This window comes from Quercus robur, chromosome 10, assembly GCF_932294415.1.
Source record: "Quercus robur chromosome 10, dhQueRobu3.1, whole genome shotgun sequence".
Lineage (NCBI taxonomy): Eukaryota > Viridiplantae > Streptophyta > Magnoliopsida > Fagales > Fagaceae > Quercus > Quercus robur.
The window spans coordinates 50,362,248-50,384,182 of NC_065543.1; the positions used below are offsets into that span (position 1 = coordinate 50,362,248).

General features: G+C 34.1%; 1 protein-coding gene across 1 annotated transcript; it reads right to left on the reverse strand.

Annotated features, from left to right (window-relative positions):
* Positions 1 to 268: 268 nt before the first annotated feature.
* Positions 269 to 10,871, reverse strand: LOC126702098 (uncharacterized). Its single transcript, XM_050400720.1, has 20 exons — positions 10,705 to 10,871; positions 9,951 to 10,037; positions 9,777 to 9,845; positions 9,541 to 9,673; positions 9,399 to 9,445; positions 9,177 to 9,263; positions 8,025 to 8,086; positions 7,335 to 7,377; positions 7,154 to 7,234; positions 6,210 to 6,326; positions 5,131 to 5,236; positions 4,351 to 4,414; positions 4,064 to 4,106; positions 3,625 to 3,885; positions 3,339 to 3,500; positions 2,621 to 2,758; positions 1,610 to 1,756; positions 1,309 to 1,395; positions 756 to 824; positions 269 to 650 (listed from the first exon to the last, which is right to left on the reverse strand). The coding sequence occupies exons 1-20, from the start codon at positions 10,834 to 10,836 to the stop codon at positions 564 to 566; spliced, it is 2,022 nt and encodes a 673-aa protein (XP_050256677.1). The 5' UTR covers positions 10,837 to 10,871; the 3' UTR covers positions 269 to 563.
* Between the last annotated feature and the right edge of the window lie 11,064 nt (positions 10,872 to 21,935).

The window sequence follows — 21,935 nt, forward strand, 5'->3', positions numbered from 1 at the left end:
AATTTATAGGAGAGAAGGGGGAAAACTTTGTAGACATTTTATTTTATTTTGGCTCAATCAAGTAGCCAATAATTTTGTGTTAAAAACAACTTGTTGGACTTAACTCAAGTCAAAGACAATTATGGTATAGTAGGAGAATTGAATTTGATCTCATAGTATAAGGAGACAAATTGCAATTAAGGCAGTAATTTTTCAAGGGTACTCCAGAAAATTTTGATTGCCAAGTTCTCAAACCATTACAAGAACTCAGAGCCTGAGAAGGGGGATATCTGTTAAAAATCAAATGGAGATATATTTGAGAATGTTTCAAGGACACTAGGGGAAAATACTGGTATGTTCTGATCAATACCTCACTAGCTCAGAAACCTTGTCTATTACAGATTCCACAAAATTTCTCATATACCGAGTGTCACACTAATGGGATTACTATCTGTGTTTCCATGAGAGAGACAGAGAGCACACAGCACATTCATGAAATGACAATAATAATTTTACTACTAAAACAAACAAATACATCATACATAGCTTCAAAGCATATTCAAAACTGTTAAAGTTTTTAATTCTTAATTTTTTTTCTTGCCTCTCTTTCTTGAACTAGTTTCAGCCCCTTCTGCCTCTTCAGCCTTCTGCTCGGCCTCTAATATGGCCAGCTGCATTATACATGCAAAGAAAAGAAAATTATATGTAAGTTTGAATGATTTTATTCACAGGCAGTATTGCTATGCGAACCTTGAGATACAAATCAAAAATATTACCTCATCAAGAATGGGTTTAAGCTCCTTGTATCGAGACTCAGCAAGATCAAAACCATCCTTGCGAAGCTCCTGCAAGGCCAAGACAATATTATGTCAGACATCCAGAAAGACATTCAATATTATATCCAGTTACAACCTGGCTCTGCGCTTTTACTTGAGGACTCAACAAAAATGGGGTTAAAAAGGTTTGAGATCAAATTTAAACTGAAGGATCCCCTTCCACACAAACCCATTAAAAATGCCACTTTGATTCAACCACTTCAAAAGTACTTTATGATACTTGCTTCCTCCAATTGTAAGTGGACTAGACCCGGGTCTTTCTTGCAGAACTAATAAAATCTGATACCATTTATTAGTATTTTTTATGTTTTACTAAAAAATTGAAAATGGGGCTAAACCCTTTGATAAGTAAAGCTGTTTTAATTTATCCAACACCAATAATTAGCTGACAGAAAAAGAGCAACAAAAGGGAGAAGAGATAACATGTAGCAGGTATTTCCAAGAGAGAACAGAACTGTATATAGTTGGATTTATTTAGGGGGAAAGAATAGACCTTTCCAGTGTGTTGAGTATGTTCGTGAGCCGCCATTTGCCAGTACATATTTGTACGCTTATAGAAATCCCTCAATGATTCTCCAGGCTTCATGCACAAAGATGACAAGCTATCAGTTGACAAATTTATATGATGAAGAAAGATAAATTAGGAGTCTAAACTCTAAAGCTGCCTTCAGCTGCATAATAAGTAAAGACTGCTATAATCAGCAATGGCAATCAAAACACAATCCACATAAATTACATCCTCATGCTGTAAATGATTTATATACTTGAATAAACAGCCACATATGTTAAAGTACCACTGGGGTTCTTTGCGAATCTGAAAGGCCTAGACTGGCTCTGATCTGCTCTATCCTGGCCCGTTTTTCCTTTCTTCGAAGAGTCTTTCCTTGACCTTTGATCAAAGCAACCGCATCTCCCATTTGAAGGGACCCATCATTTTTAGCCTAAATGCATAGAAGAGCGAAAACCAAATTTAAATAAACTGGCACATCTTCTCAACTTCTATTAAATATAAGGAAATAGTAACCAAAACATCTCTAAGCAGCACATCAGCAGCTCTCTCTCTGTCTCTCTCTCTCACACACACACACACAAGATCATGAGAGTTTAATCACATACTGCCTATATATATATACACACACAAACATATCACAAATGAATTAGAATTGGAGGCACCAAGTCAGGTTTAATTTTCACCATAACAAACACCCTCTCCCCCAGCCAAAAAAAATAAATAAATAAACAAGAGATTTTGCCTTTAACATCTTCATCATTTGTATCATAATATTCAAAACTAGAAAATTGTTTCAGAAATAAGATTGCATATTTGAATATTATTTTATGCTCAAGAAATTAAGTATTCAAGATTCAATAATATCAAAATATTGTAGAATTTTAATTTTATCAGTGACAGTATCTACAGGCATTAATTTCTAATAAGAAAGCTTCTAGGTGAAACCTATGCTCTTCATGTTAAAGGAACAAAATAAGATGATAAATGTCATGAAATTAGGGATACTCAAAATTTGTGTTTTAAGAAGATAAGGAAGGAGAAAACAGGAAGCAAGAGAAGGCAAAACTAAGGGTTCAATCTTGCTGCTAACAAGTTAAAGAGGGTTCATAAAATTTGTGTTTTAAGAAGATAAGGAAGGAGAAAACAGGAAACAAGGTTTCAAATATTGAAATTCCAAGCAAGGGAAGGGCAAAACTAAGGGTTCAATCTTGCTGCTGACAAGTTAAAGAGGGTGCATGCCTAAACTAAAAAACAATACAACTATCTTTTGCTGAATGAGGAAAATACAATGCACCTCCACATCATCATCATCATCATCAGTAGTCTCATCACTGTTGCCTTCCCCATCATCATCTTCACTATCATCTTCATCCTCATCTTCATCTTCATCATCATCTTCATCCTCGGCTTCCACCCATTCAGATTCCGATGCCTGTCTCAGAAAAATAAAAGTATAGTCAAGCATTGAAGAATGCAAGGATCAAAAATGATACACTTTGCAATATTTCTCAAATTCAAACAAATTAAACATGCAAAGAAATAATATTAGCAAAGTCAACATTTCAAAACTAGTTTTAATTGTGCAATTTCATATTTGCATGACAAGTAAGTCACATCATTTTTGACATGAAATCTCATAATAAAGACATAGAATAATTTCTAAATTGATTGCCATATCTAGCCATTTTTAACCTTAAAGATTGGTTCAGAATAGTGACAGGGTGCAAACAGGAATAAATGGGCTTTACAAATGCAATTTTTCATTATTAAGGGAAGGAAGAATGTCCATTAAAACATATCTTAAAAAAAAAAAAAAAAATGTATAACCTTTCCGCATTAATTTAGACTGGAGAACTTAGAAAATTACACATTCATCCCTATTACAGAAGTTAAAGCTTCTGTGACATTACAAATGATTAACATTTAAGACTAGAGTACAGCACATCACTACTTAGACATCTACAAATTAGTAAAAATAAGCATTGACATGTAGGGAAGGAAATGAAACAAACCGGAATGATGCACTTCCATTCATCAAGTTTGCTGAGATTAAGAGAATACAGATCATCGAGTGTAATTTCTTCATCTTTAACTTCCATCATGCCCCCATATATATATAATGTATCTCTTCCAACAACCATGCAGGAGTTAATGCGTCCACAAGGTTTCACTACCTAAAAGTTTGCGCTGAATTAATGATCCAATAATTGAATAAACCTAAATGCATATTGGATTAATAATCCAATAGTTGAAAGACACTAAAAGCATGTGAAAAAATCTCAATCCAGCATTACAAACCTCTGCCAAATCAGAATTCTGCATTTCCAATTTAGCACCAGATTCGTGAGGCTTTCCACCAGATTTGGCAGCCAACCCTCCATTATCAACAGTCACGGCTGTTGCCATATGCTGAGATATCTCATCAAGGTTGGTCTCCATGTCACCTGCTTGGCACTCTGAATTCTCATCATCATTTGCTGCACACTCCTCTTGTTCAATTGGGTTAATCTTACCATCAAGATCCACATCCATATCTTTCTGTCCACAACTCTTTTTTAACTGAAAAACACCAATGCAGAAGGTAGCCGCTATTAAAACAAAAGCAATATTAAATGAATGACTTCTATTTTTTATACCCAAAGAATGTGAACACAAACTTTATAGGCAATGTATCTGGGAGATATCCAGATTAAATATTTTTCCTATACCATATTATTATATGATAAACAGAGTATACCTTATCTTTCGTTGACTTCTCCTTTCGTAGCTCCAATGGATACCTATATACAGTGTATTAACATAATCAGTAAGTGGCATGATCTACAAAATGACATTCACAACTAAAGCATTGCCTTTATTTTTAAAATAAAAAGTCATTCATTATTGCAAATAATTAGAGAAATGAAGCAAGATATAGAGCCAAAACTGAATATCATGACAGTGCTATACCCATACATAAAAGATGTAAACACAATATGTCTAGGAATAACTGAACCATTACAAAAAATGTCAGGTAGAACTTACCACCGACGGCTGTCTATCTGGAAGCCATAAAGTTCATTCAGAAACAAGCTCATTATAACATCACCTGCACATTTGGGGGGAAGAAAGGCACCGGCCCATAAAAAGACAGACAATCATGAAATCAGAGACTGCAACTGTATAGGAAGCAAGAATATAACGTGATGTAGTGAACACATTTAGTCATCAAACCTGATACTTTGAGGTCAGTCACACCACTTATATTTTGCAATGTTGTTTTAGCCTCATGCAGTGTTATTCATTAAAACACAGACAAAAAAGTTTTACTCACTAACTTAATTCTCATTTCCTTTTTTTTCAGTCTTGATTAGTACATTGAACGAAACCATTTCACTTCTCACCAATGCATGCATTATTCTTGACCAAACATAACCCTGCCATCGGTGCACAGTCAGTGCTATCACTATCATCTCACAAGCATTTTCATCACTGATCCTGTCCTTTTACCATCAATTCAAGAGATGGCTTTTAAAGTGACAATAGTAGGTTACAAATTCAAGCACGTGAGGGAGTAGAGAATATAAAATAAAGTAGTTTTTAACATTCTTATGAGCTTTGATAGGTGACAACCAGGTCTAGGAGTGACCGTTTTAAATTAAGGATTGACAATGTGCAAAGGAGCAGTTGATGAGGATTTGCAGTTCAATTACTTAGGATTAGTTTCACATGATATCTGTACATCAAAGCATGCCACAGATGCACATATATGACATCACAAGCAGATGTAAAGGAAAACCGAACACACAGACCAGAACAACTAACCTTGAACTTCCATATCCACCACACCACCGAATAGCAAGGCCCGCCTCTTATGAATACACATGGTAAACCCAGCACGAGGCCCAGGAGGCATCCCACTTTTCTTAACCTATTACAAAGGAAATGATATTAGCAACAATAAAACACATTCATAGCAACAATCTCAACAAAAGAGAACTTTAATAAGATAATGATAACTTTAATTTCAGGAAAAGTTTATATGAGCAGCACAGAAGTTGCTTGCTCATGATTCTTAAGTCACTTATTTTTATAAAACATTAAAACAAGGCTGAGACAAGAACATATAAGTTAAATACTTTCAGGAGCCAGCAGCATCTTAAACCTACTTACGATGATATGAATACAGTTAGACTGAATAGTACACCCACAAGCATGGTTGAATTTCCATAAATGAAATAAAATCAAAGTGTTCTATGCATATATAACACTTCTATTAAAGAAACAAGACAAAGAAATAAGGAAAAAATAATTTTCCATTTAAATATAAAAGAAAACAGAATGGAAAATCATGGTCATAACGACAGCTATAATTATGCAACTCATATGCCAAAGAATCAATTAATAAGGATCTAGACAATAGTTTGATCGTCTCAAGTGGGCCTTGCTTATAGAGGACTACAGAATAATCCTAGAATGTTACCATTGTATGCTTGCTGGGCATTAGTTTTAGAGTAATAACTTCTGTTTCTTCATTAAGAAGAAAAAGGCTAAAGAAAACTCACACTCTTTACAGTATAACCCCTGACTGTAGGGTTGACAAAATGCCTTTGGGTTAAAGAAATTGGCACTTGTGTTCCTTCCCAGCTCTCAATAAAATAGTCAGTGATACAAATTAAATATAAGACAATTTTATTAAGCTTAGCACCAAAAAAAAAAAAAAAAAAGAAGGTTTTGTTAGAACATTTGGAAGATCATCCTCTGTTTTTTATAGACAGATGGTGAAGTGAAAGTGGTTCCTTTGTAATTGTATCCATTGCCATAAAGAAACCATGCTTGCCTCTCCATTCTAATACACTTCTATATATTCATTGAAAAACAAGAAAAGACTTGAGGTTATGGACCTTGTTCCATTCCCAAGTTCTAGGATCAAGTGACCACATGTCTGAATGAACAATTCCTTTCTCGGAGCTGCTCTTATCAGATGAAACTTCTTTGGAATAGCCACCATATAAGAAAACCTGCAATGCCAAAGGAACTCTGTAAATATATAGTTTTCTTTTTCTCCTGAAAACACTTCAATTCAGTGGTGGCAGAAAAGATGACAAAGTCAAATTCATTGAAAAGGACAATAAATGGTAAAGACAATGCATTTTTATTTGATAATTATTAATGATAATTTAAAAACTCAAGTCTGCAAACCAACAATAAAGAAAATCTTATATAAGAAAGCAGCTTACACCTTTCAGGCTAATCCAAGCAAAATGGATACAAATGCAAGCATTGCATTGCATTGTTCAACAAGCCAACAACTTAAAACTAATTAATCATTCATTAACAACCTTTTTTCTTTCTTTGTTTGGTTTTTTATTTTATTTTTTATATTCCGAAGAGAAAGGGGGGGAATAGTGATAGTGACTCTATCCTAGATCAAGAACCAACCTTACTGGTATGCATCAAACTCTGACCACTCAAGTCAATAAAATTTCTAGAAACCCTAAATCACCTCCATTTGAAATCCCACAAAGAACCTAGGAATCATATCGAAGGAGGCAATATACCAACATAAAAAGCCATTGCTCATACCAGGGGATAATTGTAATTTTTTTTATAAGTAAATTGTTTCTCAACAACTCTAACTAATGCTGGGACATGACAAAATTCAAAAATACCCATAAAAGTACATAAATTCCTCTTTAACTCCAATGGAATTTGACATTCTGAATGATAATTATATGCTCTGGACTTCGTAGCACATCTTAGGCAGAGTGTGACAGATCTAAAATAACAAATAAAGTAGGGAATAGCTCCATAGCTACCATAACAAAGTGCATTCTAAATCACTCACCTCATCTTGGTTAACAAAAAACTGAAAACCACTACGAGCACTTGGCCACATGGATCCAGGACTAGGCTTTACTTCTTGCCACTACAATGCAACATTTCATTAGCATTGATTAAATGATAGATGGGAACATAACAGATAAGTATAACACTAGCCTCCTACAACGGGGGCCAAAAATGTGCACCTTGTACTGATCCAGGTCAAATACATACAAATCGTTATAATACCTGCACATATGGAGTTAAACAGCTTCATTAATCATATGGCATAAAGAAGTGCTATTAAGTTCATACAAACTGATTAGCGTTTATTACCGAACACGTTTAAAAAAAGAAACTCATTTTCTTCCTAGATAGAGGAAACAAATCAAGCAGAGAGACAGACATAATAGTTTTTATGTTAAATAGTTGACAATGTGTATTGAAAACAATAACAAAGTATTTGAAAGCTTAGAATCTACAATTATACTACAACTGACAAGTATGCAAGACAAGACAACAAAGTTCTGATCCTTGGTTTGGTTAGATTACATTCAAATACATAAATTATAGAATCTGGATCCTCCTTATGCAAGACGTTATGAAACCTCATCCATTAGGCACAAAAATTTTATGAATATCCTAACCAAAAAGATATAGTATCAAGAAGGGCATAAATATATTCAACAAATCATACTTATGATTAGAGTCCCTAATGTGGTTACATTTCTCTATTAATTTTTTATAGAAACAGTTATGCAACAAAACAAGCTTGAATTAGAGTCTCTTTTGTGGTTTAGGACAGGGTCTTAAAAATTCAAGCAGACAATCAACACAGATGCATTAGTTAACAATGATGAAACCTTCAACAACGTTGATAAAGACCCATCAACAACCTCACTTCTCTAAGAGTGTCATAGAATCCACCGAAAACAATAATCTTGTGCTTGTATAAAACCTGTAACAGAATCAAATAAAATTATTGAAAAAGAACAAAGACCATATGAGATTAAAAGACAATACTAATACATGAATTATGAAAATGTATCAAAACCTATATACGCATCAAATACCAAAAAATGGATGACATTTAAAAAGAAATTGAGCAATACATAAAGCTGAGAAGTCTAAAAATTAGTTATTCAACTAGAAAGGAAAAAATAAATACTTGTGAGCATGCATATGGTGATCAGCATGTGTAGGGGTCAATGCGTAATGAAGAGAGAGAGATGGAAGAATCCAAATAGTTAAATCAGCAAGAAACCAACACCAAACAATAAAAAAAAAAAGTAAAATTAATCACACAAGCCATAAAAGACATCTGTGCTATTAACGACTGAAGATGAGGTTATTAAATTACAATACAACTAACTAATAAACATCTTGATAAAGGCTCCACAACAAGTGCTGAGAACAATTTGCTATTTTGATAGCATAATGCTTTGGTCCTTGCTATTATCTTTTTTAAGTTTCAAACTGGATGTAATTGAAACTTTGGTAGCATGTCATTTAAAATCAACACCATATGAAACCATAAACATTGACTATGTAATACACTGAATCATGAACTACAATTTACATAAGTTTTACTGCTTCATTTAATTTGTTATTTTTCATATAAAATTATTGTTATTATCACTATTATAATTGAAAATTTGCAATGTTAACCATACCATAAATTACAATATACATTCATGTTCAACAACATTGTTTTTGGGCAGGCTCAGATGGTTATTAAGTACAGAAGCAGAATTGTTAAGAGGTCATCAATTATTACTTCTAGTTTGCTTTCAGCCTATCTCAAGTCAAATGAAGTTACAAATCCATTCTTCAAAATTAAATTAATTCCAATTGACACATTTCCTAATTTGCTCATGTCATGCTTTTTTTTATTCATATAAGAATTTTGCTTCATTCACACATTTAACACATGATGGTGCATCTTTACATAAACTTCATATACAAGTCCCTATGGGTTGAAATTGCTATTGTTGAGATTCTAAAAGAATAAGTGATGTATGTGTCAATTTGAAGTGACATGAACTTACCATTCGATGACCTGAGCGTGGACTAGGGCAACCTTTTAGATTTATCTGTTCCCATTGGTTTGTTTTCAGGTCCAACGTCCAAAAGTCCTATGCCAACAAAATTGAAAGGCATGATTATTAACTTAGGCACAAAACAAACTGATATATAGGTACAACAGTTCAAAACCCAAACTTTAATCAACCATGTATTCTTGAAAAGAAGCAATATGACAGAAGATTCACCTTGTAGTGATGGAACCTCTCTTGATTTGGGGATGTAAACTCACCACCTAATTGAAAAAAAAAATGTAACTATATATGTGATGCAATAGTTTGTGAATGTCTGCATGGATGTACATATTAAGCCAAAATGCTGTCAGTTTACCAAAGATATAGAGATTATTCTTCCAAGCAACTGCTTGATGAGCACTACGAGGAGGTGGACTATTAGGGCTTGTAATTAACTTCCATTCCTGCTTTTCCACATCATACCGGTAAAGATCACCATACACAAATGTCTGCAACAATTCAAATTCACTTAGTATTAGTGTGAGTAAAACAGAAAAATCATTTGTCTTCAAAATAAATAGATGATTACACTCGTGGATTTCAAGAACTAACCTTGTTGCCATTGTAGAATTCACCCCCATAAAGGATCAATTCTGTCTCTTTCAAAGGATTTATGTTTAGCTACACAATAATTCAGAACAATCATCAAAGAATCAATCTAACATGCAAAAGTAAAAGAAAGGCCAACTCAACAAAATCAATAACAGCTAAAAGTAAGTGCATTACCGAACAGTTGGATCGGGGAGATGGTGCTGGGACATTCTCCTCAACATGGACTTCCTTCTTCTTTGCCTCCTCCTTTTGTATACTCAACTGTGAAACCAAACACATACATTATAATCTAAGAAACTTCAACCCTCCAAAATCCTTGGCATGTCGTGTTAAACTCAGACACTTCAGGGACGCTCTTCATGTGTGTCCTCAGTGTACTTTGATTTTTAGAGATGTTTTAAAATAAACATAAAACATGCCTAGAAACATGTCCTAAATTTTCAAGAATTTCCATGAGTGCTCATGCTTATTAGTATAGAATCATATACTTCAACAAAAACATTCAATACTAAAATTGTTTTACTTGAAGAAGCCTACATTATACCAACACATATTAAAACATAACAATTCAATTCACAAACCAATCATAAATTTGACACATAAAATCTCTTTCTGACATAAACCCATTAAATCTAAACATAAAACATAACAGTCCCATAATTCAACTCCCACCAAAATATAATTCTACAAAACACAATTTCTCTCAAAAAAATTTCCAGTGAAACAAACAAAATAATCTCAAAACAAAACACAATTTGATCATTCTAAACATATAACATAACAGTCCCAAAATTGAACTCCAACCCAATATAACTTCAAACACACAAAAGCTTCAGGACCCATTTTTCTCACAAAAATTTTCCAGTGAAACAAACAGAAGATATCGCAAACTTTTAAACAATTTTCACACGAATTCAAAAATGAATACCAAAATGGCATCGATGTCATCTTCGGGAGAGAGCTTCTTGGACTCTCTGCGAGCTCTCTTCTCCTCTGCTTTGGCTGTTTTCTTCACTGTTTTCTCTTTGCCTTTTCCGGGCTTCTTCGTTTTCTTCCCCATTTTCACAAACTGCGGCTAGCTCTGAATGCAGAGAGTAAGAGCAAATATAAACGACGGCGTTAGGGCCTTTGACGGTGTCGTTTTTATGTTTATTAAACGAACCGTTTTGGATGCCCCAGAAATCTGGCGGGAGGCCTTTGAATTGGGCCCAAGGATAATGCACTTTAACAATGGCCCAATGTAACATGGGCTATAAACTTTTATTTACCTCAAAATCGAGTACCATGTAAATTTTGTAGATCCTCGTTACAAGTTTCTCTTGTGCAAAATGTTTCATCTTCTATTCTATTAATAATTTATCTTTATTCTTAAAAAAATAAAAATTAGGGTTAAAATTTTTAATTCAACAAAATTAAAAAACAAGAACAAAAACTACCCACGCAAGTATGTGAAGGCCATCTTTCATAATTCTCCTTGCACATTTTTGATATGATGGAAGATGACCGACTCTTTGATTTCATGAAGGAACTTCAACCTATGCCAAAATGTCCAAGACTTAGAGATGAAACAGGCAGCTAGCCTGCTAGATTAAAAGTACTTAGCAAAGGGGGGTCGAGACCAGGCCAAGGGCAAGGGCCTAAAGTATCGAAAAAGGCAAGGACCCCAAGAAAAAGCCAAGCCTAAGGCCAAGAAAAGCGAGCTCAAGATCAGGAGCCAAAGCGGACCAAGAAGAAAGAAGAAAGGAGTCATCTACTCCAAGCCCCTAAACCTAAAGAAAAAAAAAATTCCTAAAAATTAGCATGCTCGCTATCTAATCGTATCTCACATACGTTTGATACTTCTTCTTCTTCTTTTCCGAAAAACTAGCATACACTAAATCCAATAATTTACTCAATTTCAAATCATTTCCTGTGTAATCTCACTAACAATAAATAAATTCGAATTGAAAAATTATATTAAACTTAAAATAAAAAAAGAGTCTCATCGCACATGCGGAGTGCATGTGATGAGGCTAGTAATTTATTAATAGTATTCCCTATTTGTGTTTCAATATTTTGCGTACTAAAATACCCTCACACAAATTCTTAAACTGTCTAAAATACCCCTATCTCTTAGTTAAATAATTTTAAATTAAAAAACACAAATCGGTTAAAAGAGTAATTTACTGTTCTTAAATTTTAGGTTTTTTCCTTTATCTTCTCCATTCGGCCTAAAACTTAGGACATTATCTCAATCTCATTTTTTAACATTATTCTACCTTATCTTATCTCTTTCTTTAAAAAATAAAGCACACCGTTATTTATATATTACTTTTAAACATTATAACACTAGACCCAAAAAAAAAAAAAATACAAAAGAGTATTATTGCATGTGCAAAGCACGTGTAATAAGTCTAGTTTTAATATAAAAACATACTTTTTCTATTTTACATACTTGTTTTTCAAAAAACTCCAGATCAAATTATCTATTTTATACTACATTACATTAAAATAAATTTTTTTTTTTAATTGCTTATCTTTCTTCACACAATATAATCATTATCCATCCTCTTTCTTCAGCATCGGGATATGTAAAATAAATAGTATTAGTGTAAATTTACACAGTTACTGTAGCAATTTTGTAAATTTACACATTTTTAGCTTGATTGACGTAAGTGATTTTGATATTGAATGTATAAAATTGATAGCCTTTTATATTTGTATTTTGGGGCCAAAATTGCAAATGCACTAATATCATTATTCATTATTTTTATATATTATCTTTATATATTAAAAGAATTCAAAAAGTTAGTCATGGCTTTGAAAAATGTCAAAAATATCTCTAAGCTAATTAGATAATCCATATTATTAACAAATAAAAAATAGAGTTAAAATTGTAATTCAACAAAATTCAAAAAAAAAAAAAAAAAAAAACTACCAAATAATTTTTTTTTTTCCTAATAATAAGCACACTTTCTATTTGAATATATCTCACGCACGTAATTTGAACCAATAACAACTAATCACTTATGATTTGTTGTGAAAATATTGTAAAAATGTTGTTGACGTAGCACTTCTTCACGTTTAATACAATTTTTCCTAAAAATTAGCACACACTAAACCTAGCAGTTTACTAATTTTTAAATCCTAAATTTTAATTTCTTAAAAACTCATTCCTTTGTAATATCACTAACAATAGATAAATTCAAGTTGAAGAATTACATTAAACTAAAAATAATAATAAAAAGAGCCTCATCGCATGTTTACTTTCTCTCTCTCTCTCTCCCCCTTCGAACTAAAGGCTTTCAAAAACAAAATTGTTATTTTTAGTTCCTTTATTTGTTGTTAATCTCTTTTTAGTCTAGTTTGGGCTTGCTAGGACATGTTGTACAATCAAAAATAAATTTACACAATTTTTTACTACAGATTTCATCACATTTGTTCTACATATTGCATTTTGATCAAACGATGTTTTATCCATTTAATTTGTTATTCTCATACAAAGCTTTTATTCATGACAAAAGTCCTTGATTATTCACTAAACATTTAAATTATTGAGCCATCACAACTTAATCATCAGTTTTTAGAGGCATTTGAGAATGAAATTCAGCGAAGGGTTTGACAGATTCTGTAAAATCATATTCTTGAGTCTCACTCTACAGCTAATACATAATGATTAAATGTGCTTTTAATTATTCATATACCAAGACATAAGACTAGATTAAGTTTATTAAATTTCATTATTCTTAGAAAAGATAACGATATTCTTATTGGTTAATGCAGCCAAGTGTTAAATTTAATTGAGTAGCTTTTCTTTTTTTGATGAGTTAATTGAGTAACTTGATGTATGACACTATATCATCTTTCTTTCTTTCTTTTTTTAATTTTAATTTTTTTTTTTTTGAGAAGGACTATATCTTAGGTTTGCCCCAAATTTTTTTTTAAAAAATTTGAAGCCAGATTTGCTTTAATTACAAATTTGCCACTGCTATGGCAACACAATGTTTTATTGGTACTGGCCTATGTGGTGGGATGAACATCCAAGAACTTGTAAGCAAGTGATGAAGATGTTTACTTTGAGATTTTAAAAAGAAGTGTATGTGTATTCTCTTTTGCCTTTGTCAAATTGGTGAATCAATAAACTGGTTGGCTGGTTGCTGTTTGTTGCAAGGGCTAAGGCCTTGAGTCTTTTCTTTTCTTTTTTCTCTACTCCAATAAGATTTTTAATTTTTTTTTTTTTTTTTTTTTATAAATTGAATGTATGCTTAATGCCTTGCACAACTTTAAAGAGAGAGAATGTCACAATAATGCTACAATAACGACAAAACTTTAGTCCCAAAATATCTTAATAATGTTAATGACATAAAATTTGTTAAGGTGGTAAATTATGATAAGAGTAATATCATTTTCGCATTTAGGTCTAATTGACACAATTTTTATCATAAATAAGTCGCAACAAACCACGTCAATAATTGTGAAAATTGTGTCCTTAAACCTACCAAAAATGTCACCCTGAAAAGGCTTTAAAAATATATATTTTTTAAAGATGATATTGGTCTAAAATTTTAAAATATAAGGCAACAATTATGTCAATAAAGTGAGCAAAACACCTTTGATGGTAGTGTTGGAACTAGAATTTGATGTCAAAGGGAGACAATTTTATAAGTGACAAACACATGAGTGCTAGAAACCAATCTAAATAATTAAAAGCTGTTTATGTGAATAATAAGCGGCATTTTAATGAACAAAAAAAAAAAAAATTTATTGTGTTAATTAGTTAGAATTTTATTTTTCCAAATGCATAAGCCATTTTCTGATTTTTATTTGAAGTCAAATATTCCACATACAATCACTACAAAAAGAAAGTTCTATAGCCGCGTTTTAAAAACGCAGCTATAGCTCAGAAAAACGTGGCTATAAGATGATTTCGCCTATAACTGCGTTTTTTTAGGCCGTATTTTTAAAATTAATGCTGTGGGGCCCGATAGTTTATGGGCCAGGCCCATTTGCTCGTGGGGAGCCCGCAAGCCCAAGCTGAAGAAAGTCGTGGCCCAAGCTCAAAAGTATAAGGCCGAGGATGGCCGAGATATGCAGCCGAGGACGGCTTAGTCCTCGGCAAGCCTAAAGCTCCCTTGACAAAAGGGGTAAAAGAGAGCTATAAGAACAAATCCATAAGAAGATCTAAAATATCTCAGGACAGTTGTCCTTAATACCCTTCATTGATAAGACTTTACACCTAACAGAACCTGATTTTTAGGCTTTATTAACAATCCCCAACAATTCTGGGATTAGATTGACGGGACAAATATCAGTCTTGGAAAAATTGACCCTACACGTGGACGAGGGACAACAAACGTAGGCTAGTATAAAAGGAAAGGTAAACTAATTAGGTAGAGATCATCTCACTTCCTGCGGAAAAAGCTCCAGGGATGAGAATGACCGGATAATATATGTAAACCACCACGAAAAAGTCACCGCCGGATAACCGGAGAAAAACATTAGTGCTCCTCGGACCTGATCCGAGAAGCCCAATCCCACAAGTTATAAAACTGTGGGGCTTGGATATCCAGGCCGAAGCCTTTTCTTATCTGAGTTCCTTAAAATCCGGTTTGGACCAACGCCCTGTGACCAAACGCTAGCCTTTTAAGCCCACTCTCTACAAATTTTATTGTGAGGGATCCTTCACGTGCGAGCCCAACGTAATCGTTGGGCCGTTTGAGAATCGTGTCCCTACAAATGCATTTAAAAATATTGACATATGACATAGGGAATTCATAAATATTTAACTATTTATTCAGTAAAAGAATATTTAATTATTTTTTACTAATTCAAGGGCACAATTATTTTTTCTATTATTGATAGCTTTTGTTAATTGATTTGCCTGTTCTCTTGTTGGCTTTTGTTTCAATTGTTAACAAAGCAGCTAGATATGTGCAAGAATGCCATATTCCAAATCCATTCATTTTTTAATATAATAATTATTCTAAAATAAATTATTTTTAATTATTTTTAATAAAAATAACTATATGAATTCGTTTTATATAAATCACATGCGTTATGCATGTGTTCAAAGACTCTTTTTTTAAATAAAATAAAATAAAATAAAATAAAAAATGAAGTATAAAATGTATGTCCTAATTTTATTTAGTTTCAATTTGAGTTAAAAATTTTTTACTTTAACTTTAAATCCTTAACTTGTCTTCTTGTACTAATTTTTTATGGAACTGAAATTTTTAATTTATCTTTGTATTCGTAATTTGTCTTATTATTCAATTATATAATAGTGCTAAGGAAGTATGGAAAAATAACACTAAAGAGTAATTATTATTATTATTATTATTATTATTATTATTATTATTATAATTAGTATACTAAGATAATTAATACATAATAACAAATACATTTACATGCAATTAATTATTATCAGTTTAACACTTTGACATAAATGCATAGTTTGGAAAAATGGAAGACTAAATGAAGAGAATCCTAAGAAATGCACCATATGAAAGAATCTCACAGTTCCTTACATGAAGTTCCTTGCTTTTTTTATATACTTGCCAGTGCCTTGAGTAATGTACTATGCCTTTTAAAAATTTTGTAAGAAATTATCTTATAGTCCATTTTATATTTATGAAATCTACTTCAATTATGTTAAATACATGTTATTGAAAAAGAGAAAACAAAAGTAATTAAAATAATTAAAAATTTGATCTTCTTTCTTAAGTGATTGGACAAATAATTAATTATTTTCCTCTAACTTAAGCATAAGTATTACCTATGGTATTGTAGGAGGGGTGAGGCTGAGTATGGAATAAAAACTGTAGGCCCAACCTGAGGAGGAAAAAGGCCCACTTGCACATCAATCTTGGCCCAACCTGCAGATTCAAGCCTGAGGAGGATAGATGAAGAGGCCGACCTCCCAAGGAGCAAGCATTCCTTGGGAATTACCAAGTAAGCTGATGGTACCAGAAGACAAGAAACCGAGGAAGGTGGAAGAAACATGTGAGCAAAAAAGAAATGAATTATCTAGATAAAGTAGCCATCATCTCCTCATTTAATACACTGTACCAACTCAGATGGTTGCATTAAAGAAAGAATGACTCCTAAACAATAACCTCCACCACCCTAAACAAATTAATGGTATTGGGCCTAACAACCTAAATCCACCACCCTAAGGGGCCTAGTGTATCTTTAGGCCCATACAGGTATTATCACACATTTATTACCGTTGTTTGTTTGAGTTTAATTGATTTCATAATATTATACCACATAAGTTCTTAAGTCTTCACAATTTTACATATCATTATCTTAATATAATTTTAATTCTATTGTATACTTAAATATTCCAATAGAATTTTGACACATTATATATATATATATATGTATATATATATATATATTTTAAATAATATAATATATGTTTCACCATTATAGTAAATGCTTAATACTAGAATATTTATTTTTATACGCAAGCATAATCGTAAAAATATTTATTAGCAACTGTCATAATTATCATTTTATTATATTTTAAAAAATGACTAAATTTAGCTATAAAATTGGTTGTAGCCTTAAACTACAACTTTACTCAATATTTTTTTATTGGAGGTGAATTTTGATAAATCCATCATTGAAATACATTTTCTTCTTATATCTTCCGTGCTTGCAAAATTTCCAGAAAATTAAGATCAATATTTGTGTTATCAATAATTTATTTAAATTGCAAGTTTTTGTAATTTAAAACTCAACATAAAATTTAAGCTTATAGATTATATAGTAAATAATATCCGATTGACACAGAATTTGACATATGTATTATAAGAGTGTAAAGAACATGCAATCCAACGGTTCGATTTTCAAAATATGTAATAATGTTGATCTTTTAAAAAGAATTCGTAGTCTCAGATTACACCTAATTTTGTAGCTAAATTTTATCCTAAAATAATAGAGAAAATGCATTGCTTATGTGGGAGAGCATGCATTTTCTTCCATGTGAATTCTTTATAATTATCTTCATTTAGTCTTCTAACTCACCAAACTTTGCATTTATGTCAAAATATTACTAATTAATTGTCATGTTATAATGGGATAAGCAATAAATGTCATTTGTACTATGTATTTATGTCAAAATATTATTATTATTTATACAAGATAAAAATTCTACTCTAGCCTAATCTAAGTATATATGTGTGTGAAGCTCCCTCCTGGAGACTTGAATCCCGACCTTTGCCCCCACACCCCACAAGCACTTATACTTATGTCAAAGTATTATTAAAAGGGTAAGGATTTGTTGCAAATTAAGTTGCAGCAACTCCTGCATAATGATGGTGGGAATTAATGGTGGAATAGGGAATTATGAGTAGTTGCTTCGAGGGAACCAGTCCTCCTTAAGATAGAGAATAGATAGAGAGAAGAATTAGAGAATCAAGAACAATGAAACTTCTGTTATTTCTATTATGAATCTGATGTACAAGATAGAAGTCCTCTAATAGCTAATTCTCTAGCTTCTGGCAGTTACTTTCAGTTAGTTATTATAACTAACCAACCTAACTAACTTCCCTCAAACACATCCTAGCTGTACCAACTTATTTATACAACAAATCCTAATAAGTTACAATCAATCCAATAGCTTGTTACTAACCCAATTACAACATCTATACAGAGTCTTAACAAATGCACGTGTCAAGTGGCTATTTGGTGAAAAATTCAATCTTGGCATGGAAGTTTTTATTTAAATATAAGGCTAGACAGGTGTCTATATGAGGCAAGATTTAAATGAAAACTTCCATGTCAAGATTAAAATTTTCACCAAATGGCCACTTGACACGTGTGTATTTTTCAAGAGTTGCTGCAACTTAGTTTATTGCAAATCCTTACCCATTTAGTAATACTTTGACATAAATACATAGCACAAATGACATTTACTGATTATCCCATTATAACGTACAATTAATTAGTAATATTTTGACAAAAATGCAAAGTTTGGTGAGTTGGAGGATTAAATGAAGATACTTATAAAGAACGAGTCACATGGCAGAAAATGCATGCTCTCTCACATAAGCAATGCATGGGAAAATAGCTAATTCTATAGCTTCTGGTAGTTACTTTCAATTAATTATTATAACTAACCAACCTAACTAACTTCCCTCAACCACATCCTAACTGTACTAGGTTATCTATATAATAGATACTAATCAGTTACAATCAATCCAATATCTTGTTACCAACCCAATTACAACATCTATACAGAGTCTTAACAAATGCACGTGTCAAGTGGCTATTTGGTGAAAAATTCAATCTTGACATGGAAGTTTTTATTTAAATATAAGGCTGGACAGGTATCTATATGAGGCAAGATTTAAATGAAAACTTCCATGTCATGATTAAAATTTTCACCAGATGGCTACTTGACTAGTGTGTATTTTTGCAGGAGTTGCTGCAACTTAGTTTGTAGTAAATCCTTACCTTTTTAGTAATACTTTGACATAAATACATAGCACAAATGACATTTATTGATTATCCCATTATTACATTACAATTAATTAGTAATATTTTGACATAAATGCAAAGTTTGGTGAGTTGGAAGATTAAATGAAGATAACTATAAAGAACGAGTCACATGGCAGAAAATGCATGCTCTCTCACATAAGCAATACATGGGAAAATATAGCATAATATGATTTTTTTCTATATTTTAAGATAAAATTTAGCTACAAAATTGAGTGTAACTTGAGGCTATGAATTCCTTTAAAAATATAAATATTAATATTGTGGGGCCCGGCCCAAAAACAATGGGCTATTCCACATTCAGGCCCGTCCGAGGAGCGTCTTGTCCGAAGAAAAACCACATATGAAGCATTACTCAATCCCAATAACGCCAAGGAAACCTGTCGGAGGAGTAACTCCTCCTCGGACATCACGAAGCCTAGACGAGGAACTCTCCCCAGCCACTTCAGTTCATCCTCCCAACATATAAAATGAATAAAATCCAAAATATCTGATGGAAAGCTACCACCACATTAATTGCACCCCAACCACCCTCTTGGCCGCATTAATGAGGAAAAGACCCCTGAACAGTACCACCTTGGCCTCTGCAACTCACAAGGGGAGTGATGAGGGCGGCTGATGGGACAGGTGCTCCAGTAGATGCTTAGATGATCAACAGGTGTAAGGTTGAGATGAGAGGAGGGGAACTTTATAATGTAGTGGAGTCCCTAAAAGAAGAGACGGAAAAACTGTATTGGGAACTGAAGAAATAGAATCATACAGGAGAGATCCATTCTTGTGTCTTTATTTTTCCTGCAAACCATACTGTCCATGTATCAGACCGAATAGGTTCACTGAGGCCAAGTTCTTTGACCCATCCTCTAGAAATATTTATTGTGGGTTGCGCTTTGGGCCAAGGCCTGATCAATAGAAGTTGGGCTAGGAAAATCGTGCAACCACAATTGGCGCCGTCTGTGGGAAGAACTAAGGCATCAGCTAGTACAACGGTCGAGCATGGCAGAACTAGGCCCGCACCAGGAGGATCCTCACCAAGCTGACTCCCAACGAACACAACCCGACGAGTCCCAGAGGCAAAATAACCCAACCAACCCAGGCGGCAGGGGGAATCGTGAGGGAAGTGTGCATACTATCCGGACGAGCCAGAGTCACACTCAGATAGGAAGTCACGTGTCTCAGAGGCGAAATAGTCACCAGGCCATGCAGCGAGAGATAGATGACCTAAAAAGGAAGTTACGACGTGTACAGCGAAGACGATCTCCCTCTGACTCAGGCGAGTCTTCTAATGTAGAGGACGTGAGTTACAGACAAAGGTCAAGGACCCCCCAAGTGAAACCTTTTCTTACGAAAAGGAACCACGCCCTGTACGGAAGTATGAGAGCCCATCTAGCAAAGGTTCGGGGAACGACGCCATGAAGAAGGCGCTGGATCAGGTCTCGAGGTCACCCTTCACGAATAGAATCGAAGGGGCTAAGCTGCCAAGACGCTTCAACCAACCGGTGTTCGCCATCTATAGCGGCAGAACAGACCCGGTAGAGCACGTGAGTCAGTTTAACCAAAAAATGGCGATTTATTCGCAAAACGAAGCCCTAATGTGCAAAATCTTCCCATCCAGCTTGGGATCGATGGCAATGAGGTGGTTCAACAGCCTGAAGACAAACTCCGTAGGCTCCTACAAGCAGCTCACTCAAGCTTTTTGCTCCCGTTTTATTACAAACACCAGAGTCTCTTGACCTCTCAGTTCGCTACTATCCTTATCCATGCACGAAGGAGAAACCCTGAAAGCATACTCGGATAGGTATTGGGAGGTGTATAACGATTTAGATGACAACCATGATAATGTTACTATCAGCACGTTCAAAAGCGGTCTCCCCACCGAGCATGGCTTAAGGAAATCCCTCACCGGAAAACCAGTTACTGACGTCCAACAGTTAATGGATAGGATCGACAAGTACAAAAGAGTAGAGGAAGATCAGCTGCAAGGGAGGGGAAAGGAGAAGGTTATCCACCCCAAAGCAAATGATGTCAGGTCGGAACGTCACAATCCTGGTCAGCCGAGGAGAGATTTTCCGCGACAGGCTGGGCAGAGCAACCCGCAAACAGTGAATGCCGTGTTCAGAGAGCCAGTACAACAGGTATTGGAGAAAGTAAGGGATGAACCCTATTTCAGGTGGCCGGGAAAGATGGCTGGAGACCCTTCCAAACGTAACCAGAACCTGTACTGCCACTATCATCGGGACCATGGGCATACTACTGAGGACTGCAGGAATCTGTGGAATCACCTAGATCAATTGGTCCGAGAAGGAAAGTTACGTCACCTGCTGCACCCATCGAGCGGCCATCCCGGCCAAGCAGCACAAGAGCCTCGAAGGGACGTGTCTTTAAGACCCCCCACCGGGACGATACATGTCATCCTCGCTGCTCCAGGAAGAACCGGGCCACCCATCCCTAGGGTATTAGCTGTTGATCGGCTCCCCTCCGAGGGCAGGCAAAGGGAGCCCAAAAGGCCAAAAAAGGGAAGCTCCTTGATACTGGGATTCTCGGATGAGGATAAGAGAGGAACTATTCAACCTCACGATGATGCCTTGGTGGTCACATTGCGGATTGGGGGTTTCGATGTGAAAAGAGTGTTAGTAGACTCGGGAAGTGCGGTGGAGATAATGTACCCTGACCTATACA